Genomic DNA, 13,423 nt, shown 5'->3' on the forward strand with positions numbered 1-13,423 from the left:
GGTATGCATTATCCATCACACGACACCGAGGTACAGCTTCTATTGGGATCTGAGGGATCGTATAGCGTGAGGGGCATAGTGGATCCTGTAGGTGACGACCTCCAAGGTCTCCATGGTTCACAGGCTCGCCATTTCTGGGCGCTTGGGGGCCAAGGTCTGGGCCCTCTTCCCCTGGCTCTGGCGTCTTTGGGTGTGTTCGCGTGCCTGGGGATCTCGTTTTTTGGGTCTTCTTCTCGGCGTCACTAGCCGAGGCCCCGGGTGACGGCGCCCCATACCGGTCAAGGCCGTCAAACTTTGAGCTGATTTTTATTGATTGACGCACACGCCCACACCTTAAGGTTGTTTAAAGGAGCTGACTTTTCAATAGATCAGTCCACTATTGCATGCCACGCCTATATGCGGTCCGCTTGGACCCCTGCTCACAACTACTTTGTTGGACATGGTCTGACCCCTCATACTTGGCAAAAGGATACCCGTGATCACATTCCGAGTCGTCTCGATGCTTCTGGCAAGACGACGATGTTGGATTGAAACGAGAATTCCCGTGATGTGAGAGAAAGTTCGGAGAACAGGGCGGCTATGGTCATGGCTGGGGAGAAGGTCACCAGCATTGGCAAAATGTCCACAAAGGTTGCAATTCCTATAAAGTGTCGCGTCCACGGACCTGGCACGAGGTAATCCTTCCAGAAAGAATCCAAACACTTGAATCTGAAAGAAATCAACAACCTCATCTACAGTCGCAAAGACCTAGAAAACCAAAAGCCACCTTGAATCACTCTTCTTTAAAATCACCACCCACCTTTAACCATCACCATGTCGTACATGTTCTACCCCCAGATCGAACCATACCCAACGACATACGTGTCGCACACATACCCAGAGAAGGGCCACCACCTTCACCACCTTCCTCTGCCATACCTGGCGCACAAGGCGCACAAGGCCGTTCACGACAAAGATCTCGATGTCCACCAGTCACATGCCGATGTGCGGGAGACGATGAAGAACTTCTACATTGAAGTCGAGATGCCCGGTGTGAGCGACAAGGCACAGATGCACATCCGATGGACAACGACAAGAACACTCCTGCTGTCGACCAAGTTCACCCGACCTGAGATCCCCGAGGACGAACTCTTCGAAGTGCCAGTGATCAAGTCGCGACCAGGCACACCCAAACCCAATCACCTCGAGGTCGCCGCTCAAGAAGTCGTTCACCACGGCAGCGACGCCGGTAGCACCAAACTGGTCAAGAAGGAGCCTCATCTCACCACCCACGAGCGCCAGATCGGAGAAATGCTGCGCGCATTCAACTTCCCTGTCGACGTCGACCGTGACAACACCCACGCCAGACTTGAGGCTGGCTTGTTGCGCATCGTCGTCCCCAAGGTTCAGCACGAGGATGTCGAACACCCTCCTGTCACTGTCAAGGTCGCAAATGCCGGTATGCCCGATGGTTTCTCTGAATAAGCGGAATTGTTTCTCATTTATGATACCAGGGAATACGAGCGAATGATTTCGTCAAATTGTGACGATTTGCAGCGACAACTTCCATTAGTGTGATAATTTGGAAAAATCTGTCAAGCGGGGCATCCTTTGTTATGAATTCATATGGTTGCAGATATGGATATGGGAATGCGATGGCTGATGCGATACCTGAGCCTTATTGCTCCTCACTCGATACTAATAATGATATGCATATCCTAATTTGAAAATCCTGGCATGATATGTCACCCTAGTAGCAATCATAACATTTACCCCAGACTTTCCCTCACTTTCCCTGACATGTGCAACTGTTTGTATGACGTAGCGGGCGGAGCCTTCACAATATGCAGTTCACCATACTTCGTGGAGTTTCATCTCGAGTAATACACAACAGCGGACGATCACAAAGACACAATAATCAAGAGGTTTAGGTATGATAGAATAGCATTATGAATTGCATACATGTACCCCAGTATTCATACTAAGATGAGATACAGTCATTGAATCCCTGGTCCTCGGCGCCGTCCTCGGCTCATATGGCCTGGACATGGCAATCATAAATCGTTATATACAAATCAACTCCAACCGTATGATTTTTCAATCATAGAATGTCTCGGACCAGACGGCATCCTCAAAGATATCTTCCTCTTCGTCAGCTGAAGTTTGGTTCTTCTCAACCCACACATGCTGGGCGGTACTATCATTCTCTGGCCACCAGTCCATAACGTGCTCTTCCGACGATTCTTGTCGGTGCTGGTGTGAGTGTGGATGTGGGTGGGATTTGGTGGTAGGATGATGGTTCTCCTTGTGCTCGGCGGGGAGAGTGACCTCGATGAAACTCGGTCTTCTTTCATATCTCTCTGGTGGGGGCGACGATTTCGTGGCCTCTTCCATAGGTGCCTTGGCGGGTTGTGCAGTGACTGTAGCTTTCACCGTAGGTGGGGGAGGAGTGGTGCCGGTGTTGAAGTGAGCTGCTGGTTTCCTTCTGGAAATGGCAACGCCGTCTGCCTTGTGTGGCTCTTCGGTTTCAACCAAAAAGCCTGCCGCAAAGGCGGGTTCTTTGAAAAGGAGGTCGGTGAGATCACCGTCATTGTAGACGGAGACAAATGCATTGTCTTTGACATCTGTTGATGCAGATCTAGGTCTGGTTTCAACAACCTAAGCAATTGTCAGGGGACAGGTCACGTGGATCACCGCAGAACATGAACATACTGGTGCTGTTTGGGACATCATCTTGAATCAATGTAAGATGAATGCTTAAAGACTTGTGTTTTGTGATTAGGCTTTGTTTACTCTCTTGTTCTTGGAGATGGGGAACAGTGTCTGTTGGTAGTTTGCAGACAAACCTTTTATGTTGCCATGGCCAGCCTGAGTCCTCGTGTGGCATGAGTGGGATGCGGCGGTTCTCGTAAGGCATTACTGAGGCAATTCGTGGGTGGGTGAGTGAGCCCAGCGTCATTGAGTCCAGCCTCGAGCAGAGTACGGGACGTGTCGTCCAGTGGCATGACTAGACAGGAGCAGGTGCTGCACAACAATGCCAGATTACTGGACGAGGTGTGGTTGATGGAGGGAGGCCGCCGTGGATCGGGAGTCGAATGATACGAGAGGCATTTTGCCCAGTCCAGTCGCACCTTCCCTCATAGAGTTCAACACTCGCGGTCGCGTTCCTTCCCGTATTGCAGGGTCCCATCGTGACAGACAAAATTGCAGGTGACAGCCGGGTAATACCGTATTACCGTATTGTCACCTTATGCTCCACTCTTGGAATCGCACCTTCCAGATCAGTTTGTGACAGTTGGACTTTCCCTCACCACGTCCACCATCTACCGACAGGACACGACATCCAACACTCAACATCCAACTTGATGCTTTACGTCTTTCAAGCTGTGCGCCATTTCTCATGCATGCCAGTATTGCTGATTGCTGACGGACAGCACCAAGATCATGTGTCGTGACCCCAGATTCTAGATAGGACTAGACCAGAGTTGCCATACACCACGCAAGACTCGAGACCCGAGACCCGAGACGTACCCAAAGTAAGTCAAAGCTTCCCATGTGTTAGACTGCCAGACATCGCATGATCTACCCGCCCGCCCGCATTGTTCAACTCAGAGGACCATCTATGCCCATAGGTCAGAATCCCATCTCTGAGACACTTTCAAAGGCACCAAGACTGCACAGCCTTTGAGAAGCGGGGACCTCAGGCTTTCACTCAAACAGGCAGGATTGAGCCCTTTATTCACTCGATACTCCCAGATTCCCGGGCGAATGACTCTCGGCATGGCAACGCGGCTTACCTAACAGAATCTCTATGTTTTCATGGTCTCGTGAGTCGGATTGAGAATCACCGAGAAGATGAGTATTTGTGTCGCCCTTATGTCGCCGTGGATCCCAGGTCGCCGGAATTCTGTCTCCGTTAGTCCATCATATAACAAGCGTGCCCCAGGTTCTGTTTCCTTGATCTTGCATTGCTCTACTCCCCAGAAAACGATATCACAAGCCTTTATCCATCAAACACTAAACTTCTAAATCTGACCTTACACCATCCCAACATCATCAATACCATGATGGACAAGATACCAATTTTAATCAGTACTCCAGGACACCACACTCACCCAGAGCCAGACGCCTCGGACTACTCATTCCCAAATACTACCGATCATGGCTCCACTTCTCAGCTGACGACGAACCACTCGGTGGTGCCTTTGACTCAGAAAAGAGCAGACACAATCAACCTTCCTCCTCCACCCTTCTGCTCAACCATCCACGCTCCCAAGCCAGGCCATCAAAGCTGGATCGAGCAGATACTGCCACACAAAACCAACGGCGGTTCACACACACAACCATACGAACACGTCACTCAGTCAGACCCATCTCACCTCGCAGTTCCTGAGATTGAATCACCCAGACGGCCGGCAACCCCTCGTGCGGATTTATACGAAGGCCAAAGTGAATCATGTTTTGGCATGACGTTTGACCACGACAAAGGTCACCACATGCGGAAGTCTAAGCCCATACCAAATGCCTTCAGCCATGAAGATCAAAAACATCGCATGACAATGGACTGGCTGGAGAGGAGGGGAAGTTGGTGACAAGAGTGATGTTGGAGGTGACAATGATGTTATAAGTCCTTTTCTCAATTAGTCCACTTTGGTCGGTTGGGCAGACGGTCGATCGGTGTTCAGGTCCAGGATCTGTTTTACTACTCGCTCTCTACGATGACGAGACCGACAGACCGTTTGGCTGAGCCATGCCCCTTGTACAACAAGACAAACTGGGACGGGGAGGACGACGAACCATCCTCCCCCTCCCCAGCCCGAGTCGTATTCGACTCGGAGTGGGCACGAGCTCAGTATAGGTTTGGCGTGGCCGACCTTGGTCATCATCCACAAGCAATGACATGCTTTCCCCTTGTCAACACTACCGATAGGTATGGAATAGGATCATTTGGCGTCCGGTCGGCGTTTGAGTACTCACTTTGCGCTTCGGCGATCAAGGGATGTATGGATGGTTGGATCAGGATGAACGGCCACTTGACATGTATTATTATTTGTATATCAGAATGACAATCATCGACTTGGGACAGGTTCCGGTCCCAGTCTTGGTGAAGGAGTGGGAGTTGTGCACATGGAATCAACATGAGAACCACGAGAAGCATGATGATATGTTTTATTTTCCATTTCTCCTATTGACTTTCTCTTATGTATAACAATTTCAGTCATTGCTCAGAAGATAGCCACTCCATTGACAGGACTGGCCACACCTCCAGGTACATAATTTGGAACACTGGCCACGAAGAAAGACCAGCGTCCCTGTTTAGCACACTCTTTACTCAACTGTTCCAAATCCATCAACTCACCAATATTGCAACCCCAACCACCCAGTAAAACCTCATGCATCGACCAATCGAACGGCGTGGGCCAACGCTCAAAACTGGGATGATCACTCGCAACCGCACTGAAATTCTCCCAAATCCACTTCAAAACCTCATCACTCTGTTCCACACCACCCAACCCAGGCGGCGACATATTCGTCAATCGATCCAACTCTGCCGGTTCCTGCTCCAACATTCGATAATACTCCTTGAAAAACCCCGATCTCACAAGAAGTATATCCCCAAACTTTGGCTCCGTATTATTCTGCCACTTCAACGTCTCCAACAGCCACTTGAATTTAATCCCCGAAGTTTGGAAACTCGTAAACCCGCCTTCCGCCGCCACAATTTCTTTTCCTGGTCCTTCTTCCATCCATCTCCTAAAATCCACCAAAACCCCCCTCCCAGTAATCCCTCCCTGTTCAACCGCCTTATGAATCCCGAGGATATTAGGATTCGATTTCCCCTTTTCTCCCTGTCCTGCAACATCCTCCACCGTTACATCATTATAGAACCGACCTGCCTTTTGATATCCGAAATGTCGAAGTCCATCCCATTGGGAAGAGCTTTGCGTGTTGAATGTCCATGTGTCGTCGTGGACAACGCGGGGTTTCTTCTGGTAGACGTCCTTTTGGAAGATTTGTCGTCCGAACAATGGTTTGTCGCCTTGAAAGTCAAGGGCGGCGTCGAGTTTGACGCGTACACCAGTGCGGATTTCGCTGGCGGCCGCGGCGGCGATGAGGGACGGGGTTTGACGGTTCAGGAATCCGAGTTCGTCATTGTCGCCGTATGCGCCCCATGCGTTGAGGCGGGCGGAAGCGTGGGTTTTGGATAATGGGAGGGAAGTGAATGGGACAGGGGGGCCGGAGGAGCTCATGTTGGTGGTTGTGGTTTGTATTTCGTTGGCAGTGCAATAATTGAAATAGAGACAGCGATCAATGCGTGAGGGGTAAGTAGAAATGTACTCGATCGTGATAGTAAAGATAAAATGTTAGATTCTGCTATCGTTGAGAGATAAGAAGAGGGATATGAAATGAGATAGAGAGTCAGTCAGTCAGTCCTACGGATCAAACAATATCGATTTCTAATATAGAAGTCCTACTCAATGATTCAGAGGTCAATGGTAACCGGCATCAATCCTCCCTTGGGTAGACATTGTGCCTCTTTTGAGGAATGAAGCTCGGCTCTTGGATGATCCCTTGATGAGGGGAAGTCGAATGTCGTACATGGTTTTTGGAGAACCGAAATGAGGGACAAGAGGGTCAGCATCGGGATGATGCCATGGCATTGAGGATTGAAGAGGGGTTGGATGGATGGGGATCTTGAACGAAGTTGGTATGGTGGATGGAGATGTGGTGTCAGCGGTTGGATTTGGACGGGAGTGGATGGTGGATGATTTCAGGTACCGGACCAATAAAGAAAGGACTTTTGATTATTATTGTAGGTACAAGATATAGCTTGGGCTTGGAGGTATTGAGTGCCATGTTGCCCCTAAGTGTCAGTGATCTCTGTGGCCCCTCGGGCTCTTCAGGCTCTCTGTCCCCCCTAAAGTTGGAGGATCAAGGGGTTTTTTAGGGGCGACCTCTTCTCCCATCAACCAAATACACTACTTAGGCAAGGAAGGCACATACCACAAACCAAAGAAAAACCCGATATTGAATTACTGTAACAAGCACTGAACGCTGTGCTGCTCATCAGCCACTTTTGAGCTCGATCGTCAGCTAGACCATCCCCAAGCTAGCTCTATCATTGTTGGTCGACTTGTGTTACTCATCCCAGCCCTCAACAGCGCATGGCATCCTGGCAGAAGTGTGTCTCCCTCCAACCATCCGCTTCGGAGACAAGATCTAGTATACAAAGAAATAAATTTCACCAATCTCGTGTCTCTCAAGCATGTCCATTGACTCCGTTGGTCAAAGGGACCTGTGCCAGGCCTGCAATGATACTGAATTGCCCACCGGCACCTGCCCAAACCAATTTCTTGTCTCGAACTGCCGTGTTATCAATTTGAGTGGCCAGTTCCACATCATCGTCGGTTCCCAACCCAGTCTGAAACGTCGTGCTGAATCCCCATGCGTACGCTTTGCCTTTGCGGTCAATGGCAACACAGTGGTCGGAGCCAGCGGCTGCTTGGACAGCATCAATGCCGGGGATTTGTGTCGGCATCGTCAGAATACGTGGGTTCCCTGCGGTGTCGCGAACAACTTGGTCTTGAGGGAGGTCTGACACTTTCAAGCCCAGCTGATTGCCGTCCAAGCGTCCCCAGACAAGGAGCTCACCTTTATCGGTGACTGCAACGGTGTGGTGAGCACCTCCCCCAATACAAGTGACCTTGCCCTTTCCTTTTAATGACTTGATTGCCTCGGGGGCATGAACATCCGACCCTACACTGGCGCCGGTCTCATCAAATTCTTTAGGAATGCCAGTCTGTCCAAAGTTGTTCAAGCCCCAAGAATAGACCTCGCCATTCTCACGCACGGCAAATGAATTGTAAGCGCCTGCACCGAGATTGACGATTTTCTTGGGTAGGCCGATGGGCATGGGAATCAAGCTGTTGGTGGCCCTTCGTTCCAGAATTCTTCGCCCCAACTGGTTCTGTTGGCCAGAGCCCCATCCATAGACAATCCCGTTGTGTTGCAACGCAAGCACATGGTTGGCACCGGCAGCAAGTGAGGCAATTTGTTTGAGGCCTTTGATGAGCTTAGGTCGGAGTTGGATCAGGGTGTTACTGTCGAAGCCAAAGATTCCCTCGTTGGACCGAAATGTGCCCCAGCCGTAGACATCACCTTCAGTAGTGAGGGCAAAGGTTGCACTGTCGGTGGCGACAACCTGGGTAAAGACGAGACCCTCAGGCAGTTCGGAAATGTCGACTTCTCCTGGAGTTGATTCCTTGGGGTTGACGGCAGTGTCGGAGCCGCTGTCAGAATCGTCGTCACTATCGCTGCCATCTCCGGCAATGTCGCGTAAACCACCGTCCCATGTAGTATCCCGACCCAAAGCACCTTGATCGTTGACTCCCCAGGTCAGGATCTTGTTGTCATGGGTCAGAGCAGCTGTGTGCATTCCACCGACCGACAAGGAGACCACTCCGACCGTATCGGCGCTCAAATTGGGGTTTAAACGCGGTCTCTTGACTTCGGTCTGACCTTTGGCACTGCCCAAGCCCAATTCGCCCGAGGACCCTTCACCAAACACATACACGTTCAGCTTCTCGGTCGGGGCTTTGTTCACAGGGCCCTTTTTAGCTCTGGATTTCGTCGCTGCAGGAGCTTTCGACGCGGCAGTCTTTTTAGGGGGACTTGATTTGACGGTCTTGACAGCTTTGTCCTCGTCATTGGTTGTGGTAGCACTAGGCTTGACTCTTTTGATACCATTGACTTTTGGCTCCTCTTCAACCTCTTCAGCTTTTCTCTTGCTCGAAGTTTGAGTCTTTGTGGTAGCTTTTGTCTCGACCTTTGCTGTCTTTGTCTGCACAGTCTTTTTGGACGCAGGGACAGGATTCTTCGTCGAGTTGACGGCCTTTTTGGCAGTAGTAGCAGCCGAAGCCGCAGGTTTCTTTGTACGCGTAGCAGACATGATCAGTATGCTGCAGGTGGATGGAGAGTTGTGTTGGTGACGGAAACAAAAGTGGAATAAGATCGATCTCGAATGACTCGAGGTAGAAGGAGGAGGAGGGTAGATGAATGACGCGGCGCGTCTGGGAAACAGAAGACAATAGCAACGAGGGACGAGGATGCTGAATCGACTTGACTTGCTGAAAATTAATCAAGTGAAAGTGAAAGTGAAAGAGATTGAACAAAGGTAGTGCAAGAGATTGTAGAAAAATCAAGCAGACAAGTCAAAGGCAATACCGTCAGGCAGTTCAAGAAATGTGCTGGCAAAAGCTCGTCACCTTATTTTAGCCTCTGCGAACGGATCACGATCCTGCGGGTGCGCGCCGGCTGACTGGCACCAGCTTATTAAAAGACTCCCCACTGCTGTCCTGGCACCGCCTGGCACCCCCGTAACGCCTGGCTTATAGGGGGTCCCTTGCCCCTAAGTTCTGCCATCTGCCCGTTTAGCCGCCTTAGCGTCGCCACTTGGGGCTCTTGGGGCACTTGGAGCCCACTCATCACGGAGCAACCCAAAAGTCAAGTACTATAAGAAGAAAGTTTAGCGAACTGTACTTCTATTCATCCACGTGAATGATCACGATGAATTGTCAGCAATAGAAGAGAAGTTAATTCAAAAGCCACTTGATTGGTATTGTCTTCGACTCTCCAGTACACTCGATGGGTGCCAGATTGACAGGCTAATACATATTCACTGCAAACAATCACCTGCTTGCACCATTTCTTTATGCTTCTGAATGTCTCATTGTTCGATTGACACCTCGCCGAAACCCGCTCTCGACGTTCAACCCTCGGGCTGATTCTGCCCTGATTCCGTAATCACCATCTGCGGCAACCTCCTCATTCAGACCACAGGCTTCAATTCTCGATTTCCTTTGGCTCTAGGGTTTGGTGCGTTTTCATTCTCCTGGATGTAGAACCGACGTAGCAACATGATGGCCTCCTTGCGGAAGATTCCACTGTAACTCGGATATCCCTTTTCCAGTCCCTTGTCAGAGTTGACTGCTAGAACACTTCCGTTCCCACCGAATCGATCATTGCCACAGCCATAATAAACACATCGAATTCCGTATTGTCTCAAAGCCGAAGCACACATGATGCATGGCTCCACGGTGACGTAGAGATCGGTGTTTTTGAACTCGGTAATGGGGAATTTGGAAAGGAACTCGGCGATGGCGAGAAATTCGGCATGTCGAGTGCCATTGAGAGATCGATTGGTGTCATTCATTCCACGAGCGACAACCTCGCCATCGCGAACAAGGACACACGCAACAGGAGTTTCACCACCAGCGAGGGCTTCTTCCGCAACATTGATGGCTTGGCGCATGAACGCTTGATGAATCTCGAGGTCTGGGGCGATATCTGGATGAATCTTGTCTTTTTCATTGATGGTTTGGCCAGCAGTACCAGTCGAAGAGGTGGATGCCATGTTGTCCAGCTGGTCAGGATCTGAGAGGTCGCCAAGGTCAAAGCCAAAGTCATTCAGAACGTTGGACGAGGAGAGGTTAGAGCCTCCAAGAGAGCCTTGGAGGAAATCCATTTTCACTACATTTTGTACCGCACCCTGCGCCTTGGGTTGAGTGAAGGGAAGGCGCGACTACCTTTGGACAGGAGGTAGTGAAGGAAGGAGCGTGTTGGTGCCTGCCTACCTAGATGTAATATCTTTCTCAGACGGAAAGAGCCATCGTTTGAGAAACTTCTTACCTTAGCTCGACATAGCTTCGCCACACCTTCCATTCTGGGCCACAACCACGTCGATGCTAATCTGGTCATCGACATCAGCATCTTCATATCATGGAATAGGGCCTCGCCAGTCTCACAAAGGACATCGGCATTCGCAACTCCACTCGCGTATCATGCCGATTCCATTAGCACGCAGCCTCGTGCTGCTGCTGTTCACATTCTTCAATTTCGCCCTGGCTGCGAACGAACCCCCAGTCCACTACCAGAAATCCGCTACCCTCTCTTACCAACTCGTAACTCCTACTGATTCTCCTGTCAAACCACTCGTCACCATATCGTATGACCCCACTGAACGGAAACACTCATTATTTTCCTGGTCCCCGCCTGTTCCAGCGTCTCCCCAGTCCGCCACTGCAGGGGCCACCTCATCCAAACTCGTCCGCATTCTCCTTCCTGATGGATCATCCTCCGTCACCACTCTCGACACATTTAGTGAGGGCCTCCACCAAAAGATTGATCTGTGGTTATCTCCAGACGATGGATCAGTGTTCTCCGCCTCAGTCTCCCCTTTGACACCCCCTCCACTCACCCCAGAAGAAGAAAGATACCAGAAAAAGGTCGCTCGGGCAAAGGCAAAGGGGAAGCCCATTCCAGCAAGACCCCCTGTTCCAAATTCAAAGAAGGCAAGAGAAGAGGCTGCTCGACAACTCGCTCTGTTTGAACCGATCAAAGTCAACCTCATGACTGCTCAAGCCCGCCTCGCTCCTACTTTGGCTACTCGAGCTCCTCCTGTGGTTGGCGCTGACGGACGGGAGATCGTCGAGGACCCGCAACAGGAGAAGTCCCTCCTTCAAAAATATTGGTGGGTCGGTTTGATTCTCGTCCTGCTGACAATGGGAGGCGGGGGCGGAGAAAAATAGATGCGCGGTACAAGAACCACGGTCATCAACACAGTCGGAGAACTATCGTCAATATACCACGATCGACGTAGTCATTATAAATCCCATGCTAGGATAACGGGAATCCGCCCAAGGAGACAACAGAATCAGCGTCTTTGCTGCTGAAGCACCTGACTAAGGATCGTTAGGCTGTTGTCGCCGGGGTCAGGCTGTCCTTCAATTCACTCGAGCCTCCGGCGTGTCTTGCGGAATCAGTCCTGGAGCAGTCATGTTACTGGCCAGAGAGAAGTGAAAGATTGAGAGAAAATCGCGTGGGGGCATCAGTTTTACACTACATTCTCTTGAATCCTAGCGCCTAATCATTCTCAATACAAGGACACCAGACTGAAGAAGGAAGCTGAAAGCTACCGACTTTGGAGAAAATGACAATTCACCTCTGGAACATCTTTCTTCCTCTCCAAATATCGCCTCCTAAGTTGCCAAAGTACAGAACTCCCTAAGTAAGGATGGAGAACGCACGATATTCATCGGATGTGACAATGTGGGGAATCCACTTTCCACCGTTAGATTTGACTCAACGAAATCCATGAATGTATCTTGCTTACCTCATGTTTTGAAATTGTGGCCCAATGGCTTTGTGCCGCCCATGGCTCTGGTATGAAGCACTCTGAGACTCTTGGATCCTTCGTGTTGTTTCTTGCGCAACCTTGCTCGCCTTGGTGTCAGACAACAGGGCGGAAAACTTCAACACAAGCTTTGGCATAAGCAATACGTCCTGAACGCAATATTGCACGAGGGTCGCAGGAAGTGGCCGAGCATTGAACATTTCATAGCTTCCTCCTTTATCTGGTGCAAAAAGCTTTTTGCCAGCCTCCTTGATGCTCTGCCATTGTCTCAGCTCGGTCCGAGCCAGTCCTGCGTTCTCTTCAACGCACTTTGACAGGGATCGGAGATATCTGCCTTGCCCAGGGCGAGTTACAAGCTCCAACAACTGGATGTCCACGACACATTGCAGGGAGATGACGAAGTGGCTGAACAAAGCATCGCTGTCATTTCGGACATCGAAGAAGACTTTGGGAATTGTCTCGGACTCCAAGACTTTTTTCAATGTCAGCCCACTGTCGCTTGCTGTGTCAAAGGCTTCTGCTTTTAGTGTCACAACATCGACAAGATAGACCACTCCAGTTGCCGGAATCAGTATTTGCATGATAGAAATTGATCCGTGGCGGGAAAGGTTAATGCCTTCGAGATCGACAAAGAGGAATGGTCGGTCCACGGGGCAGGTTTCGATGGCCTTGAGTAGATCGCGCACCAAGCTCGGGGTATCGACGAAAATGGAAGACATTGCTCCTTGCTGTTCACCGTGAATAGACTTCTGTGGATGGACGAGATGAGCAATGACTTATGATGGATTATTCTGGTAGAGTAGTTGAGTGGCATTTCGAAATACAAATCACGAAGATCATGGACGTCCCTGGTTGGGACTTTTATATTGGATTTCATTGTGTTTGCTTGTAGCTTCTCTTGGTCCAATTGAGCAACCACAAACAGGCGCAGTTCAGTGGTGATATTTGCTTCCTTGTTTCCTATCTCAGCGGGTATTCGCAACCTCAGCCATTCTCATCCCAGCTATATGTCTTGCTTAGGACAAGCACAAGCACAGGCACAAGCACCCGGTGACCAGGAGGAGGACGAGGAGCGTCGGTAAGACGAACACATCGTCCCGTAAACAAATCTTCCAATTCAAGAGCTGACCAATCTACTTCACCTGTCGTCTGCACTAAGCACAGCTGCTGCCTGGGAACTTCTTTGTCCCATCCACCTTCTTGGGTCGGTGCATGCATCGTGACTGTATGATTGGCAGGGAATATCTTGCT

The 13,423-nt window shown here is 50.2% G+C and overlaps 7 protein-coding genes across 8 annotated transcripts; 2 read left to right on the top strand and 5 right to left on the bottom strand.

The window, feature by feature from the left end:
- The first annotated feature begins 442 nt into the window (after positions 1–442).
- PV10_07338 lies at positions 443–1,696 on the top strand. Of its 2 annotated transcripts, XM_016372230.1 has the most exons (2): positions 443–1,438; positions 1,494–1,696. In XM_016372230.1, exons 1-2 carry the CDS (start codon positions 814–816, stop codon positions 1,508–1,510), a joined length of 642 nt encoding a protein of 213 aa, XP_016221562.1. In that variant the 5' UTR covers positions 443–813; the 3' UTR covers positions 1,511–1,696. The 2 variants fall into 2 exon arrangements, with proteins under 2 accessions (XP_016221562.1, XP_016221561.1); XM_016372229.1 differs by having other exon boundaries at positions 443–1,696.
- Positions 1,697–1,920: 224 nt separating this feature from the next.
- Positions 1,921–3,539, bottom strand: PV10_07339 (uncharacterized protein). Its single transcript, XM_016372231.1, has 2 exons — positions 2,692–3,539; positions 1,921–2,637 (listed from the first exon to the last, which is right to left on the bottom strand). Exons 1-2 carry the CDS (start codon positions 2,710–2,712, stop codon positions 2,077–2,079), a joined length of 582 nt encoding a protein of 193 aa, XP_016221563.1. The 5' UTR covers positions 2,713–3,539; the 3' UTR covers positions 1,921–2,076.
- A 1,595-nt stretch (positions 3,540–5,134) lies between these two features.
- On the bottom strand, positions 5,135–6,737 carry PV10_07340 (uncharacterized protein). Its single transcript, XM_016372232.1, has one exon. The coding sequence runs from the start codon at positions 6,228–6,230 to the stop codon at positions 5,205–5,207; it is 1,026 nt and encodes a 341-aa protein (XP_016221564.1). The 5' UTR covers positions 6,231–6,737; the 3' UTR covers positions 5,135–5,204.
- Positions 6,738–6,775: 38 nt separating this feature from the next.
- PV10_07341 (uncharacterized protein) lies at positions 6,776–9,261 on the bottom strand. Its single transcript, XM_016372233.1, has one exon. The coding sequence runs from the start codon at positions 8,927–8,929 to the stop codon at positions 7,241–7,243; it is 1,689 nt and encodes a 562-aa protein (XP_016221565.1). The 5' UTR covers positions 8,930–9,261; the 3' UTR covers positions 6,776–7,240.
- Positions 9,262–9,572: 311 nt separating this feature from the next.
- Positions 9,573–10,624, bottom strand: PV10_07342 (uncharacterized protein). The gene has a single exon (XM_016372234.1). It carries the CDS (start codon positions 10,502–10,504, stop codon positions 9,809–9,811), a length of 696 nt encoding a protein of 231 aa, XP_016221566.1. The 5' UTR covers positions 10,505–10,624; the 3' UTR covers positions 9,573–9,808.
- A 145-nt stretch (positions 10,625–10,769) lies between these two features.
- PV10_07343 (uncharacterized protein) lies at positions 10,770–13,014 on the top strand. The gene has a single exon (XM_016372235.1). It carries the CDS (start codon positions 10,821–10,823, stop codon positions 11,565–11,567), a length of 747 nt encoding a protein of 248 aa, XP_016221567.1. The 5' UTR covers positions 10,770–10,820; the 3' UTR covers positions 11,568–13,014.
- On the bottom strand, positions 12,148–12,891 carry PV10_07344 (uncharacterized protein; the record flags this gene model as incomplete). The annotated part of the gene is made up of 1 exon (XM_016372236.1): positions 12,148–12,891. One exon carries the CDS (start codon positions 12,889–12,891, stop codon positions 12,148–12,150), a length of 744 nt encoding a protein of 247 aa, XP_016221568.1.
- Positions 13,015–13,423: the final 409 nt, after the last annotated feature.

Source organism: Exophiala mesophila (genome assembly GCF_000836275.1).
Source record: "Exophiala mesophila strain CBS 40295 unplaced genomic scaffold supercont1.5, whole genome shotgun sequence".
In the NCBI taxonomy this organism is placed as follows: domain Eukaryota; kingdom Fungi; phylum Ascomycota; class Eurotiomycetes; order Chaetothyriales; family Herpotrichiellaceae; genus Exophiala; species Exophiala mesophila.

What these genes read in the sequence shown, in the direction of transcription:
- PV10_07338 (XM_016372229.1), top strand. Translation starts at nt 814, where the DNA reads ATGTCGTACATGTTCTACCCCCAGATCGAACCATACCCAACGACATAC.
- PV10_07339 (XM_016372231.1), bottom strand. Translation starts at nt 2,712, where the DNA reads ATGATGTCCCAAACAGCACCA. An exon ending in TGATGTCCCAAACAGCACCA is followed by an intron (nt 2,638 to 2,691) that starts GTATGTTCATGT and finishes ACAATTGCTTAG; the next exon opens with GTTGTTGAAACCAGACCTAG.
- PV10_07342 (XM_016372234.1), bottom strand. Translation starts at nt 10,504, where the DNA reads ATGGATTTCCTCCAAGGCTCTCTTGGAGGCTCTAACCTCTCCTCGTCC.
- PV10_07343 (XM_016372235.1), top strand. Translation starts at nt 10,821, where the DNA reads ATGCCGATTCCATTAGCACGCAGCCTCGTGCTGCTGCTGTTCACATTC.
- PV10_07340 (XM_016372232.1), bottom strand. Translation starts at nt 6,230, where the DNA reads ATGAGCTCCTCCGGCCCCCCTGTCCCATTCACTTCCCTCCCATTATCC.
- PV10_07341 (XM_016372233.1), bottom strand. Translation starts at nt 8,929, where the DNA reads ATGTCTGCTACGCGTACAAAGAAACCTGCGGCTTCGGCTGCTACTACT.